Source organism: Lynx canadensis, chromosome E2 (genome assembly GCF_007474595.2).
Source record: "Lynx canadensis isolate LIC74 chromosome E2, mLynCan4.pri.v2, whole genome shotgun sequence".
In the NCBI taxonomy this organism is placed as follows: Eukaryota; Metazoa; Chordata; class Mammalia; order Carnivora; family Felidae; genus Lynx; species Lynx canadensis.
This window is the reverse complement of record NC_044317.1, coordinates 50,459,589-50,475,272: the sequence shown is the minus strand read 5'-3', so window position 1 is coordinate 50,475,272 and position 15,684 is coordinate 50,459,589. Positions and strand designations below refer to the sequence as shown.

The 15,684-nt window shown below is 59.7% G+C and overlaps 3 protein-coding genes across 3 annotated transcripts in view; 2 read left to right on the top strand and 1 right to left on the bottom strand.

Annotated features, from left to right (window-relative positions):
* The window catches only part of ERCC2 (ERCC excision repair 2, TFIIH core complex helicase subunit), an 18,514-nt gene extending 15,229 nt beyond the window's left edge, over positions 1-3,285 (top strand). Inside the window, 6 exon segments of the mRNA XM_030297864.1 lie at positions 246-338; positions 439-511; positions 770-840; positions 953-1,096; positions 1,228-1,371; positions 1,713-3,285. Of these exon segments, the coding sequence (XP_030153724.1) occupies positions 246-338; positions 439-511; positions 770-840; positions 953-1,096; positions 1,228-1,371; positions 1,713-1,805 (618 nt within the window). The 3' untranslated portion in view covers positions 1,806-3,285.
* KLC3 (kinesin light chain 3) lies at positions 2,052-9,986 on the bottom strand. Its single transcript, XM_030297867.1, has 13 exons — positions 9,920-9,986; positions 6,396-6,661; positions 5,675-5,905; positions 5,302-5,371; positions 4,704-4,923; positions 4,274-4,361; positions 4,100-4,201; positions 3,499-3,672; positions 2,881-2,971; positions 2,765-2,805; positions 2,575-2,681; positions 2,324-2,387; positions 2,052-2,138 (listed from the first exon to the last, which is right to left on the bottom strand). Exons 2-13 carry the CDS (start codon positions 6,651-6,653, stop codon positions 2,067-2,069), a joined length of 1,518 nt encoding a protein of 505 aa, XP_030153727.1. The 5' UTR covers positions 6,654-6,661; positions 9,920-9,986; the 3' UTR covers positions 2,052-2,066.
* CKM (creatine kinase, M-type) overlaps positions 3,344-15,684 on the top strand; it is a 26,524-nt gene continuing 14,183 nt past the window's right edge. The window contains exons 1-2 of the mRNA XM_030297870.1: positions 3,344-3,348; positions 4,067-4,072. The gene's annotated coding sequence lies outside the window, so the exon portion shown is untranslated. The remainder of the gene's footprint in view (positions 3,349-4,066; positions 4,073-15,684) is intronic.

Genomic DNA, 15,684 nt, shown 5'->3' with positions numbered 1-15,684 from the left:
CGGGGGCCGGAGTGTCCCAGTGGGCCACCTCGGACCATATGGCTGCCCCACTTGTCCGAAGGATGGCGTGCGGGGGTTGCCCCCCCACCCGCCGCAGATCACAGAGCTTCCCACAAGGAAGGCTGAAGGAAGGCGCAAGGCTGGCGCACAGGAGCTGGGGCAGAGCTGGGTTTAGCCAGGGTGCCTGTGCCCTTAGTCCACTTCCGGCCCACCCGCAGCCCGGCCTGCCTGGTGTCCTTCCCTAGGGCATTCTCGAAAACATCCAGAGGAACAAGCTGCTCTTCATCGAGACACAAGATGGGGCCGAGACCAGTGTCGCCCTGGAGAAGTACCAGGAGGTGGGTAGGGGCGTGGGGGATGCCAGGAGACTGCGTGCAGAGGGCCTGAAGGAGGCGGCTCTGAGGGCACGCAGCTCCTGTCTCGGCCTCCCCTCCCCAGGCCTGCGAGAACGGCCGCGGAGCCATCCTGCTGTCAGTGGCCCGAGGCAAAGTGTCCGAGGGAATTGACTTTGGTGAGTGGACTAGCTCTCCTCACCGCCCCCCCCCCCCCGTGTCTGCGTGGAGCTCTGGCTGTTTCTGGTCCCCCAGGCGACGGCACCCTCCCCCCTCACCTGGGCACACACCGGGATCTCCCCTTCCTGAGTCCCGAGTACCCGGTGGGGCCCTCGGAGCGTAGCCGCGCTCTTCCCATTGAGACAGCACAACCTCCTGGCCCACGCGAGGTCAGGCCACCCCGGTAACCCCGTGCCCCTCCTGTGCTCGCCCCCCAGTGCACCACTACGGGAGGGCCGTCATCATGTTTGGTGTTCCCTACGTCTACACCCAGAGCCGCATTCTCAAGGTGAGCAGCCCCCGGGGGGCGCTAGGATGTTAGGGCCCCTCGGGCCATCCCCTGGAATGGGTGCCGGGTGGAGGGGGCCGGAGGGACCGCTCTGCCACCTTCTCACCGGCAGGCGCGGCTGGAGTACCTGCGGGACCAGTTCCAGATCCGAGAGAACGACTTTCTCACCTTCGATGCCATGCGCCACGCAGCCCAGTGTGTGGGTCGGGCCATCAGGGGCAAGACGGACTATGGCCTCATGGTCTTTGCCGACAAGGTGGGGGTTCAGGGGCCTCTGGCTGCCAGGGTGCTCCCCCCTTTTCCAGAGGGTGAGGGAGGCCTGGGCTCCCCCCCCACACCCCCAGGGTCCTGATGTCTATCCTCTCTCCCTTGCCTGCCTGCCGAAAGCGGTTCGCCCGGGCAGACAAGCGCGGGAAGCTTCCCCGCTGGATCCAGGAGCACCTCACTGACGCCAACCTCAACCTGACGGTGGATGAGGGGGTCCAGGTCGCCAAGTACTTCCTGAGGCAGATGGCTCAGCCCTTCCACCGGGTGAGCTGGACGTGGCTAAGCCCCTCGTCCAGGAAGGTCCCTTGCCTTTCTCAACCCGAGCCTGCCCCCCGCAGAGAGGCCTTTGGAATGGGGGCCCCGTGGGGCGTCTGTAGTGATCGGGCAGGGGTGTGGGAGTCTGGCCGGCTCCCCTCTCCCTCCCTCAGGCCTGTTTTGGCCTGCCAGGGATGGTATGTTCCCCATCGGACGGGTGTTTCTAAAGCCCCAGTAGGCCCGATGCAGGCCACTTCCTGTCACTACTGGTGCTCAAGTCTTGGATCCCTGAGTCCCGTGGGGAAGCGCTACACCGCCTGCCCCTGACCTGATCGCTCCGTCCCCTCCAGGAGGACCAGCTGGGCCTGTCCCTGCTCAGCCTGGAGCAGCTGGAATCGGAGGAGACGCTGCGGAGGATAGAGCAGATTGCTCAGCAGCTGTAGCTCAGGGCGGGGACTCCAGAGTCCTACCTGGCCCTGGGTCCCAGCAGCCCGGAAGTCGCCCCGGGTCCTTGCACGAAGCCGCAGGCAGATGTTCCTGGCTTCCGAATCTACAGCCTTTAATCGCAGGAGGAGAGTGGGGCACAGTGAAGCCCGATACCCCGGGGGCCCCCCCAGGGGAGAGGTCATCCGGGAGCTGAAAGGCCAACCTCCACCCCTTCCCCACTCTTCCTGAGAAGCTGGAGCCGTGTGGTCCTGTCAACTTCAGCGGGGGCCCAGGTCCTGGGTGCTGGCGCTGAGGGTCCGAGCAGCCTCGCTCAGGTGCTGGTTGGCGAACTGCGGACAGGCGCGGGGGCAGGACGAGGCCGGGCTCCAGTCGCCGTGAGGGCCGCCCCCCAGCGTGCTCACTAGCCGGTCCATCCCTGTCTCTGTCCCCACTCTAGCCTGACCGGACCCAGCCTTGCCTCTGGGTCTCCCAGCGTGGCCCCCTACTCCATCCTTGACCCGAGTGCCCCCCTCACCTGGGTCCCTGCAGCCTTTGGACCATCCACGTTCAGCATATTGAGCGACATGGCTCTCTTCATTCTGTAAGAAGAGGGGGAGTCCCGGAGGGTCCGGCTCCTGCTCTGGGGAAGACTGTCCCAGCACCTGATCGGACTGTTCGTGTCCCAGAGCAGATGGGAACCATAGACGGTTCTCGAGCAGGACGGGGTGGGGTGGGTTGCAGAGGCTGCAGCCGTCGGGCTCTGTGCTGACCCAGTGGACCACTCACCCTGCTGCCCCAGCCACCCCCTCGCCTCGGAGACGGGAGACCAACTTCTCGCTTCCACGCCGGAGGGACTCGCGGAACTTGGAGAATGAGCTGCTCCGACGCAGGGGCTGGGGAGGACACCGGGGAAGGGGTCAGTCCCCGCTTCTCAGCCAGGCCCCACCCCTGTGGCGGAAGCGAAACCCATCCTCACCTGCTGTTCTGTGTCCCCAGCCGTGCCTGTGGGGGGGGCTCCTAAGAACAGATGGGGGACAGTGCAGTGGGGACACTGAGAAGTCACCTGGGGGGGGGGCACGGGAGGGGGCTCACCCAGAGGGGCAGGCAGGTCTTCCCGGCTGAGGATCTCTTTGTACAGCTCTTCTGCCTGCTGGTACTTGTTCTGTTTCAGGTAGGCCGAGGCCTGCGGGGAGGGGAGGGCCTGGGTGATCTTGGCTCCGATCTACCTCCCTGGGCCCGGTGTTACAGGAGGAGCCAGACGCGTCCGCCCCCAACCTCCCACCTAGTGACCAAGGGCAGGTGACTGGTTCCTGCTCTGCCTTGGGCTAGTGACACCACCTCTTTGTGCCTCAATTTCCTCGTTTGCAAAATGGGACGGTAACAGCACCTCCCTCCTAGGGCCCTTTAAGAAGTGGAGGGTACGGGGAAGGTACTAAAAAAGGGGGGTGGGGTGGCTAGAGCTCAATAAATAGGACACTGACATCTTGGCCCCAGCGACGCGTGTGGTTTCCTGATGTTTCCATGTCCTTCCTGTGCTGAGCGATCTCGAGCTGAGGCCAGGTCGGAGAGGACCCCTCCTCCAGGGGCTCAGCAGAGGAGGGGGGGGGATCCTGGCCTCCAGCCTGTCCCACCCTTGAGCCAATGGGGTTCCCTCCCGAGGGACCCTGGCAGTCCGCCCCAGGTTGTACCTGTGCCCCGCAATGCCCTCACCAGGTTGTTCTTGGTCTTGGCCACGTTCGGGTCGTGGGGCCCCCCCAGGGCCTCATAAATGCTCAGGGCTCGGGCATAGTGCTGTTCCACCTCCTCGAACTTGCCCTGGTTCTGGCAGAGCAGGGCCAGGTTGTTGAGCTGCTTGGCCACGTCCGGGTGGTCGGTGCCCAGGACCTAGGGGGCAGTGGGATTGGTGGGCCACGTGATGCCAGCAGCCGTGATGGGGGCCAGGAGTTAAGGTTTATAAGATCAATGGGGAGAGTTGCGGGAGGGTAGAAGTCACACAAATGCCATTTATCAGGTCACAAAGTCATGGGGGGGGGGCGCCCGATGGGGTTGGAAGGTCAGGACCGGGTTGGAGGGCACATGAGGGGATTTCTAAGGATCAGAGTCAGGAGTCAAGATCAGGTGGAGCTCACCGAAGGTCAAGGGTAGGGAGTCATGCGATGGGGTAATTCAGGCTCAGACCGGGTGCTCATGATATCAGACGGCAAGGGCATCATGGGATCAGGGTTCCAACGCAAGAGCCACTGATTTGAGCGCATCAGGATCGAGTGGGAAGGGGCAGGGGACTGTGCTGGGCAGGGGGTGGTGGCAATACCTTCTCGCGGATCTCCAGGGCACGCTGGCACAGCGGCTCGGCCTCCCGGTAACGCCCGCGCTTCCCATAGAGCACAGCCAGGTTGTTGAGGGTGGCGGCCACCTGTGGAGCGGGGGAGGCAGGTCAGGGGTGGGAGGCACGCCCCGCAGCCCTCACTCCTCATCCCCTCCTCACCGCGGGGTGCTCGGGGCCCAGCGTCTGCTCCCGGATCTGCAGGGCATCGTGGAGAAGGTCTGTGGCCTCTTTGTACTTGTTCTGGTCCCTGTGGGGTGGCCCAGGGACAGAGTGGGGGGTCAGCTGTGCTGGGTAGTACCTGGCTGAACCAAGCGGGATGGCACCACCCTTCCGCGGTCCCTTCTGGGTCTCCGCACCTCCCAAGTCTAGCACAGGGTCCCTTTACCCCCAGATTGCCTCCAACCCTCCAACCACCCCAACGTCTCTTCCCTGTCTGTTGGGGTCTGTTACCCACGTTCTCGGATTCCTCTTTGCCTGGGTTACAGTGGCTTCCCCAGATCCCTCTCGACGCCCCCACCCACCAGTCCAGGTGCCCCATGCTGGCTCCCCTGCCCCCAGCAACAGGTCCACGGCCGACGGCGGCCCTCACCGGTACACCAGCGCCAGGATGTTGAGCATGGTGGCCACGTCAGGGTGGCAGTGGCCTGAGCTCCGCTCGAGGTCCTCTAAGGCCTGGCGGCACAGTGGCACGGCGACCTCGTAGCGGCCCTGCCCTGCGTACTGGATCACGAGGTTGTGCAGGGTCCGAAGGCGGGCGGGGATCTCATAGCCCCCCTGCTGAGCGGCTGCGGCCCCCACTGCCTCCGGACCTGCAGGTGGGGGGCGTCGAGTCACTGCAAGTCTACCCCTCCCACCCCGCGAAAGGGAACACATGCACCCCCAGAACTATAGCTGCCTCGCAGCCCCACTGGCCGCTGGGCTGACGTCTGAGATCGGGATTGCAGGCGTCTAACTGGTCCAAGGGCTGTGAACATGGGGTCTACCCGGGGTGGGGGGGGGAGGCAAGGGTGGAGGGCTGGCTTCACGGCTACCAGCCTCCCCTGCCAGCTGCCACCCGCCCTGGCCCAGCCACTTACTCCCGATACCCGGCCCCGATGCCCACATCCCTGCCCGGAGACCTTGGGGGCTCACGGCCCCTCCTCCTCCGAGGCTGAGTGCCCCACCATCGCGTGCTCCCCCACACCCACCTTTCCTCTCTTCCTCCTCACTGGGGAACAGGGAGGCCAGGCTGTCCCGGCGAGGCGGGGATGCAGGCCGCTGCAGAAGACAGGAAAGTGGGGAGTCAGGAGGGCTGGGAAGTCTGTTTTAGAGACCGGGGTCCTGGATCTCAGGGTTTGAGGGAGGTAGCGTTCAGGAGCCTCGGGAAGTTTCCGGAGGGCTCAGGGAGGATCTGGAGAGGGGTGTGGAAGCTGCGGGGTTCGGTGGAAATTCAAGGGGGTTCTTTGAAGGGTCTACGGCGCTGGGGGCTCCGTGGAGAGTGCAGGTCTGTGGGGTACCTAGGAGGGCCAGTGGGGGGGGGGCAGCGCATGGTGGCCCTGGCCCCCGCTGGCCCTGCAGCACCTGGTTCTCCGCGGGCGGGTCATACTGCCTCAGCTGCCCTAGGAACTCGAGGTGGCTCTTCTCCTCCTCCAGCTGGGCCACGGCCTCCTCGCTGGCCCTCAGCCGTCGCTGCGTCTCCTCCAGCTCCTCCCGCAGCCACGAGTTCTCCTGGGCCAGCCGCCGGGCCTGCGCTCGCAGCCGCTGCTTCTCTGCCTCCAGGGAGCCCACGTGCGCGGACAGGGCCAGCAGCACCTGTAGGGGGTTGGGGAGCAGGGGCCGGTCCCCACCCTGCCCGACAGCCCCTGGTCCACCCCGGGGCCTCCGATCGCGCCAGCGCACCCCCATTCCACCCAGGATCCCCCGGATTCTACAGAGGCCCTTCCGTGTGACCCCCAAGGATACGCAGAGGCTCCCAGGGGCGTACCCACATCCTGCCCAGGGACCCTTCTGATTCTACCTAGGCACACAAATCATGCGTGGGGACACTTCACATTCTGCCCAGGTAACCCCCAAAGTCTCCCTAGGACAAGTTCTATAGACGGACACGATCTGGTTCAGGGGCCCCTGTCCCACACAAGGACCCGGTAATGCTGCCCAGGGACCCCTAAGCCTAACCCAGCCTAGGCCTTCCCTGCTCCAGGCTTCCCTCCCCCACCCCACGCACCTGCCCCCTTCATCCCTGGGCCTGCTCCCAGCTCCGAGCCTCCCCGGCACCACAGCGGGATCGCCGGTCCCCTCATACCTGGGCCTCACCCAGTCCCAGCTCGATGGCCTCCAGCGCGTGGCTCACCACCTGCTGCTTTTCTTCCAGTAGCTCCAAGCCCGCCACCAGGCCCTGTCCTGCCAGGGCCTCCGCCAGGTGCCTGGCCAGGCCACGGTGCTCCGCCCGCAGGGCCTCCAGCCCCTGGACCACCTGCCGCGTCTGGCGCACCAGCTCCTCGGGGCTCAGGCGCTCCGGGCCCAGGGCCGCGTTTCCGGGGGCCGCCACCTGCACGGACATCGCCGCTCCTGGGGGCGGCAGGGATTGGCGGATCGTCATTGCCGGAGCCAGGCAAGCCAGCCCGTCAGCCGCGGCGTCATTCCAGCCGGCAGGACCCTTCCCGACTCTCTCCCCAGCCAGCCAGCCCTCTGCCTCCGTGCCCTCCCCACGCCAGCCGGCTCCCTGTCCCACACCCATTCCAGCAACTGGAAACGTTCTAGTCTAGCTTTGCCTGTCCTCAGCCCAGGGCCCTGCCCTGAGGGCAACTCCAAACCCCGTGTGCAACTAACCAAAAGAGGGCAAACGGTGGTCTTGTGGCCTCTCCCCTGCCCTGAGCTCACCTGGCCAGCCCCCTCCACCCCAAGGGCCCCAGGTACCCTGGCCCAGCACTCCGGGCTATGTGACCTGGGACTGGAGGCGCCCTCCTCGGCTGGGCGTGTGGGGCGGGGCGTGTGGAGGCAGCAGCCTCTCCGTGAGCTCATTCTTAGGGTGTTTTTGTTGGGAACCAGTCAGACCACTGGGGGTGGGGTGGGGCCCGGAGGAGAGGGCCAAGGGGCTGGGGCACCAGAAGCAGAGGAGCCCTCTGGAATTGGGGGGTCAGGAAAGGGGGGGCCCATGTGTCAGCTCCCGGGGCCTGAGATGCCGACAGATCCCAAGGGAACAGGGGCTCCGGCCTCCACGGCAGACGGGCTCCGCCAGCCCAAGGCATGTTGGGACACACGTGTGGCAGGCACGGCCCATGGATGTCACATTGGCCATGTGACAGCTCAGAGTCCGAGGCCTACAGGGTGACACGTGGGGGTCTCACGTGTGGCGCTTCATGTGGTTGTATGTGGGTGACAAAGTCAGTGACACAGCTGGTGGGGCCTCTGGAGCCCTCATACACACACACAAGCGCACAAACACACTCCCGTCCCAGAAATAGACCCCAAGACACGCACAACCTCCCTTCTTAATTACACAGGGCGGCACACACATTCTCCTCTCGGAAACAGAATACACGCTCTTTTTTCAAATACAGCACAACACGTACCTAGTTTGTCAGAAACACACACGCACACACACACTCCCTTCTTAAAAACATAACGTGGGGTGCCTGGGTGGTTCAGTCGGTTGAGCGTCCGACTTCGGCTCAGGCCGTGATCTCATGGTTCGTGAGTTCGAGCCCCACACTGACGGTGGGGAGCCTGCTGGGGTTTCTATCTGCCCCGACCTGGTCACGCTCTCTCAAAATAAATACATTAAAAAAAAAAAAACAAAAAACCTAATGCAACATACTAACTCGGGCACACACACATACACTCTTTCAGAAATAACACATGTACGCTTTCCTCGTGGAACTCCAACCCAGCACAAAAGTATATTTTCCTCTCAGAAGTAAAAGCCAACAGGGGCGCCTGCGTGGCTCAGTTGGTTAAACGCCCAACTTTGGCTCAGGGCATGACCTCGTGGTCCGTGAGTTCGAGCCCCGCGTCGGGCTCTGTGCTGACAGCTCAGAGCCTGGAGCCTGTTTCGGATTCTGTGTCTCCCTCTCTACTCCTCCTCTGCTTGTGTTCTCTCTCTCTCTCTCTCTCTCTCAAAAATAAACATTAATAATAAAACAAAATAAAAGCCAACACACACAGAAACTCTGTGCCCCCTCACTAGTGAAAATACCATCAAACCACATTCAGCCTCCTCTCGTGCACTTTTACCCATGACATCTCTCTCCCACGCTCACATGGTCCTGCAAGGAGCTAACTCTCCATTATATGCCCATCGTCTCCTCCAGGGGTACCAGTGCGCGTGCGCGCGCACACACACAAAATCCGGATTCACTGTGCACCTTCCTCCTGCCTCCAGCACCCCCCACCCCCTGCCGGGCCAGCCAGGGATTCACACACCCACGCAGCACACACACGGACACACAGAGCTTCAAGCGTGGACGTGCAAACGACCCCTGAACTCAGACTCCGTTGTGCCGTCACAAGCAGGCGCCCACTGTGGGCACAGACAGCGGCGGAGACCCGCAGAGGCGGTTCCGCGGCTTGGATACACACCCTCTCACGCACACGTCACTTAAGCGGCCGGTCCGTCGGAAGCAGCCCAGCGGTTTGGGCACCTACTCACGTGCTCCCAAACCTGTGCACTTAGACACACAGTCAGGGGGTCGCGGAATCATGGATTTTATACACCGTCGGCTCTCACTCGCCAGCCATCGCTACGGACACGCGTGTCTCTCGCTATACGTACATACGTGCGCGCACGCCACGCCATACTGAGCGTCACGCCTCCCACACGAGCCCCATAAGACAAAGTCACCGTCCCCCAAGTTCACGGAGAGGCAGCCTGACGACCCCAACCACCGTCCCCACCATTTTGCCCGCGTGGACTTCCGCCGAGCCGAACGCTCTTGCTGGCGCCACCCACCAGCTTGACCACAGCCACACGCCACGTGGCCCGCCGCCTCGACACACACCGGTTCCCGCACTCGGTACCCGCCCCCCCCAAACAACAAACTCCCTTTCGCACGCTCAGCCCCGTGCGCACACGCTCACGGCCGACGGGGAGAATCACACAGCCACCCTGCACGTCCGCGTGGGTCCCCCATCACCCACCCCTCCTCCACCCCGCCCGCACCCTCACACCTAATCCTATAAACAGTGCAACTGCCTCCCACACCCGCAGCGCCCCCCGCCCCCCCGCATGAGACACACCGTCCGAGGTGTCGCCCACGTTCCCATCTCTCGGAAGCCGTTCCCCGTCATCCACGCGGTCCCTCCGCGCCCCTCCCAGGGCGACCCCGCCCGCCCATCGCCCTTTCTCACCCACACCCACGGCCTGACACCACCGCGCCCACACCGGAGCTTCGCACACCGTCTCTCCACACACACACACACACACACACACACACACACCTGCATCAGGCGGCCCCCATCATGGCCAGCCCCCCAAACCGCACACCTTACCCCTGGCCGTCTGGCCCCGCCGACCCCGCGCACCCGGCTTCCCCCCGGCGCCCGGGCGTCACAAGGGCCCCCCCCCCCGCCCTTCCCCAGGCCCCGCCCCGTCTTCGCTCCTGTTTACCTGCGCACGGGGGAGGGGGCGCGGCCCCAGCTGGGCCTCCAGACCCGGGGAGCTGGGGGGGGAGCCCCAGGGCGGGGCAGGGGGTGTCCAGGGGCCCCAAGGCCCGTCCCCGTCCCCAGGCCGGCGGGCCCAAGGGTGCGCCGGGCCCCGGCCCTCACCCTCCGTCCCCGCCCCCATCCTCGAAGGCCCCGGGACCCCCCGCCCGGCACCTCGGCGCCCACCTGAGCGCGGACGGCTCCGGGACCCGCTCCGCCGCTACGCGCCCGGCCGCGTCCGGCACGCCGCGCTCGCCCCGCCGCTCCCGGCGGCGCCCCGGGTCTCCGGCCGCGGGCGGCTCCTCCGGGGGGCGGGGCGGCCTGGAGCCCCGCCCCCGCAGGTGAGGCCGGCCCCGCCCCCCGCCCGGCTCCACCGGAGCCCCCGCGGTCCGGGCCCTGCGGGAGCAGCACCACCGCGCAGGCCGAACCCGCAGGCCGCGGGGCCCGTCGAATCTGAGGATGATTCCGGCGCGCTGGAGTCCGGCCAGCCGGGTCTCAGAGAAGCTGGAATGTTGGAAACTTTGGTCCCAGACCGATGGCTTTCTTGCAGGGCCGGCCGCTCTCGGCCCCCTCTGCCCACGGATCCCATCCGTCCGTCTGGTAGCTTCTCAAAGGCCGCTTCGTCCCAGAGGCCTTCCCCGACTGCCTCTTCTAAATGACACTGTCCCACCAAAACACTCCCGCATTCTCCGGCTTGATCTGGTTCGCAAAACTCCTCAGGGCCTAAAATGATTTTAGGTAACGTTATGTCCTATTACTGTGTCTCATCACATGGTTGGCGAGGTGATGTAATGGCTAAAGCTTGGGGTCTGTGTTCAAAGTTGACTTCGGCACCTACTGGCTGCGAAGCCCTTGGGCAAGTAACTTAAACTCTGTGTGTGTGTCCAACGTGCTGAGTCTGTAAAATGGGGATAGTCAAAGGCTGCGAGGGTTGAATGAGGTCATATATAGATGGGACTCTGTATTGTCAGCATCGGATCTTCAACACTAGAGCAGATCCTGGTGCCAAGTATGTGCTCAATAAGCAATTTGTCGAGCAGTTGACTGAGTGAAGTCAGGTCTTAGAAAAGTAAATCGGCCACAGCTGGGCGCACAGGATTTTCACATCGTGGAATTCGGTTCAACTGGAGGCTTTTCCATACTCCTGCCGTACCCCAGTCCCTGCACTACAGGATGCTTCCAGCAGAGAGCGCTGCTGGCCCGTGATCCAGGCCCCAGACCACAGCGCAGATCCGCACCTTCCCTCCGAGCCTCAGCCAACCTGCCTTCGGCTCCCTTGTTCTCTGAGCCCCAGTGCAGATGTTCCCTCCTCCCGGAAGCCCTCTGGGGACCCCAAGGCCGGATGAGACGTTCCTTTCTGGATCCGGTAGCCTTCTGGGCTCCCACATCTCAGTCGTGCCCGTTCTGGGTCACCACTGTCTTGAAGACAGGTCTATCCCCAATATTCGAATGTAGTCCCAAGAGGGGACTGCTGGGCCAAGGCGTCTCAGTCACCATTGTGTCCCCAGTGCCACCCAGCACAGGCTGAACACAGAGAAGTCGCTTGGGCGAATAACTGTTGGTTGAATAATGGAAAATACAACTCAAATTCACGCCCTAACTTCTCCAGGTATTTCTAAGGAACAGGGTAGAAAGGGTCAAACTCTCCCCCTCCTCCCCTCACCGGGTTGGCCTCAGGGGACTGGACATCAGGCTCTGGATCTGCCACATGCTTACGGAGAGGCAGTGCAGGACCTGCACATCATTTGCTGGCTGTGTGACCCCCGAGCCAGGAACTAACGTCTCTGGGCCTAAGGTTCCTGGTCTGCAGAGGCTGTTGTGGGATTAGTGAGTAATCCCTGTAAAAGGCTTAGAACAGAGTAGCACGTGGTAAACACAGTGTGTGTGTGTGTGTGTGTGTGTGTGTGTGTGTGCGCGCGCGTGCGCACACGCTGGGGGTGGGGGGGTGGGGGGAGGCAGCTGGAGCCAGGTAGATCTGAGTTCAAATTCTGATCTTGCTGTTTCCTCGTAACCCGGGGCAAGCGATGTTTCTAAGCGCCCATTTCCTCATCTATAAAACCTGAATGATCACGCTGTCCATAGACCATAGTGGTGAGGATTAAGTGAGATCAAGACTGAAAGACGAAATTATTAACCAAGACGCCATTTCTTTAGGCTGGCCCTGTGCCACGCACTTTTGCACAAACCCATGAGGGCTGGGGTTTCTGAGTTCTGGCCCAGGATGGGCCCTGTGCCAAATCCTGTAAATGAACTGTGAATCGACACCAACCTGACAGAGGAGGTGCCACGATTAACCCATTCCGCAGGTGAAGAAGATGAAACACAGAGAGGCCAAGTGACCTGTCCAAGATCACACAGCCAAGGAGTGACAAAGCCCCTGAATGCACACGGCCGCCGTAGGCATTGTTACGAGCCTTATCTTTAAAAAAAAAAAAAAAAAAAGTTTTTTTTTTTTTAATATTTATTTGTTTCGAGAGAGAGAGCAAGAGAGCGGCAGAGAGAGAGGGAAACACAGAATCTGAAGCAGGCTTCAGGCTCTGAGTTGTCAGCATGGATCCCGACACTGGGCTTGAACTCACAAACTGCAAGACCATGACCTGAGTGGAACCTGAACGCTTAACCAACTGAGCCAGCCAGGCACCCCATGACTAGCCTTATCTAAAGATGAGGAAACTGAGGCTCAGAGAGGAGAAATCCACTGCCCAAGATCATCGCCAAGACGGCACCGAACAAAACCTCTGTCCTATCACCGAAGGCCTCAGTTTGCCGTGCCAGGAAAATGGGCACATGAGCTGTGGGCTTTTCTATTTTCGCCTCTTGGCTACAGTTTTTATTTTTATTATTTTTTTAAGATTTTATTTTTAAGGAATCTCTACGCCCAACTTGGGGCTCGAACTTACAACCCTGAGATCAAGCGTTGCATGTTCTACCGACTGAACCAGCCACATGCCCCTCCCTCTTAGCCATGTTTTTTTTTTTTTTTTTTTTTTTAAACTCACCAGTTTCTCTTTAATTTAAAAAGTTCACCAATGTTGGGGCATTGCTGGGGGGCTCAGTCGGTTGAGCATCCAACTTCAGGTTATGATCTCATGGCTCGTGAGTTTGAGCCCCGCATTGGGCTGGCTGCTGTCAGGGCAAAGCCTGCTTCGGATCCTCTGTCCCCCTAAGGTCTGGGCTTAGACCTTAAGAGGCTGAGAGTGTTTCCGTTTGCAACCGACAGAGGTGTGAGAAAGGCTTCCCTCGTGTGGCTGCCCCCGCTTTGGCCCACACCCCACAATGCTAACATGTAACCTGAGGCACGTTACAAAGTTTAGAAGTTTTTTGGAGCAAAAATCAATTTGAACCCGTCCCAACCCAGCAGATGGAAAGGGGTTCCCAGGAGCTGTTCAAAATCAAAGACCTTTTAGGCAGAAGGGAGCAGGAACAAGGAATTTAAACGATGCAAAAAAGTGGGTTGATTACTGCGAGGTTACTTTTTCCTTTAGGGGATGGCAGAGATCTATCAGGAGAATGACCTTCCTAATGTTGATCAGGTGACTCCTCACTGACCGGGTTAACATTCCATTTCCGGGAGAGCTGAAACCGTCTTCAGTCCCAGTTTGGTGACATGGGGCTTAGCATAAATGGCTCTATTTGGGGCCTGCTGTTCTTGCTTTTAACGGTATTGGGCAGACCTTCCCAGCTGAGCCCAGCCCAGATCAGCCACCTCTCAGCCAAACGCACATCTGTTTTAAAGTGACTGCCTTTCGGGAGGCACCTGGGAGGCTCAGCGAGTTAAGCATCTGACTTCGGCTCGGGTCATGATCTCGCAGTTTGTGGGTTCGAGCCCCGCGCCGGGCTCTGTGCTGACAGCTCGGAGCCTGGAGCCTGCTTCGGATTCTGTGTCTCCCTCTCTCTCTGCCCTTCCCCGCTTGTTCTCTCTCTCTCTCTCCCTCTCTCTCTCTCTCTCTCTCCCAGAAATAAATAAACATTAAAAAATTAAAAAAAAAATAAAGTGACTGCATTTTGGGGCATCTGGGTGGCTCAGTCGGTTGAGCCTCCGACTTTGGCTCAGGTCATGATCTCACGGTTCATGAGTTCGAGCCCCGCATCGGGCTCTCTGTTGTCACCACTGATTTCGCCTGGGATGCTCTGTCCCGGGCTCTCTCTGCCCCTCCCCTACTCGTGCTCTTTGTCTCTCAAAAATAGACATAAAAAAAAATTAAGTGACTGCGTTTTGGTGTGGTGTGTTTCATGGCATTTTTGTGGCAATAGATACATATTCCACACACCCCCCCCCGATATATCTTGGTGCTATGGCCTGAATGTCTGTATTCCCTCCAGATGCACAAGTTGAAATCCTAACCCTCAAAGGTGATGATATTAGGATTCATCCTTCCTCCCACGAGAGGATACAAGCAGTCTGTGTTCTAGAAGAGGACCTTCACCTGACCAGCTGTCACCCTGCTCTCAGACTTCCAGCTTCCAGGACCATGAGCAATACATTTCTGTTGTTTAGTAGCATCCTGAATGGATTAAGACATTTGGCAATTGTTCCAAAGCGGTACCTATAGATCAGCTTTATTCTCTTTTTTTTTTTAATGTTTATTTTTTAGAGAGAGAGAGACAGAACACGAGCAGGGGAGGGGCAGAGAGAGAGGGAGACACAGAATCAGAAGCAGGCTCCAGGCTCGGAGCCGTCAGCCCAGAGCCCGACGCGGGGCTCGAACTCACAGACCACGAGATCACGACCTGAGCTGAAGTTGGATGCTCAACCGACGGAGCCACCCAGGCGCCCCTAGATTACCTTTATTCTTTTTAACGGCTGCTCAGTTTTTCTTTCTTTTAACTTAAAAAAATGTTTAATTTTGAGAGAGAGAGAGAGAGAGAGTGTGTGTGCGTGTGTGCGTGTGTGAACGAGTGGGGCAGAGAGGGGGGGGACAGAGGACCCAAAGCGGGCTCTGCACCGACAGCAAAGAGCCCGATGTGGGGCTCGAACTCGCGAATGACGAGATCATGACCTGAACTGAAGTCGGATGCTTAACTGACTGAGCCACCCAGGCCCCATCAGCTGCATATTAGCACATTATTTCATTAAGTGATGTCTCATCTTTTATCCATATATATATATATATATAATCCATTTATATATGGAAATCTCTACACCCAATTGGGGCTTGAACTTACGATCCCAATATCAAGAGCAGTGTGCTCTTCTCGCCGAGCCAGCCAGGTGCCCCAATAAAAAGATTTTTTTAAAAAGCCATTCACAAGACAAAGAAGAAATCATAACAAATGAGAAAATATTTACAAATGACCAATAATCAAACTACTCTATAACAAAACTTGCTAAAGGACAATCTATTGCCGAGGGCACCTGGGTGGCTCAGCCGGTTAAGCTTTGACTTTGGCTCAGGTCATGATCTCACTGGTCTTGACTTCAAGCCCCTCATCGGGCTCTCTGCTGTCATCACAGAGCCCACTTTGGATCGTCCGTCCCCCTCTCTCTCTGCCTCTCCTCTGCTTGTGCTCTCTCTCTGTGTCTCAACATACATTTAAAAAAGGACAATCTATTGCTGCATGTGACAATAGGAATGAATCTCAACAGACAGAATGTTGAGCAAAAGAAACTCAATAAAAGAATATATGCTTATATTACATGAAGTTCAATTAACAGACAAAGCTAAACTAGGGTTTTAAAAGCCAGGATAGGGGCGCCTGGGTGGCGCAGTCGGTTAAGCGTCCGACTTCAGCCAGGTCACGATCTCGCGGTCCGTGAGTTCGAGCCCCGCGTCAGGCTCTGGGCTGATGGCTCGGAGCCTGGAGCCTGTTTCCGATTCTGTGTCTCCCTCTCTCTCTGCCCCTCCCCTGTTCATGCTCTGTCTCTCTCTGTCCCAAAAAAAATAAATAAACGTTGAAAAAAAAAATTTAAAAAAAAAATAAAAGCCAGGATAGTGGTTCCGTTGGAGAAA

Bases quoted from the DNA above. Each gene is read 5' to 3' on its own strand.
- KLC3 (XM_030297867.1), bottom strand. From the start codon at position 6,653: ATGTCCGTGCAGGTGGCGGCCCCCGGAAACGCGGCCCTGGGCCCGGAG. The intron at 2,972-3,498 runs GTGAGGGCATTG...CCCTCCCCGCAG, and splicing joins CCAAGACCAAGAACAACCTG to GCCTCGGCCTACCTGAAACA. The intron at 2,388-2,574 runs GTGAGTGGTCCA...CTCTTCTTACAG, and splicing joins GGGGTGGCTGGGGCAGCAGG to AATGAAGAGAGCCATGTCGC.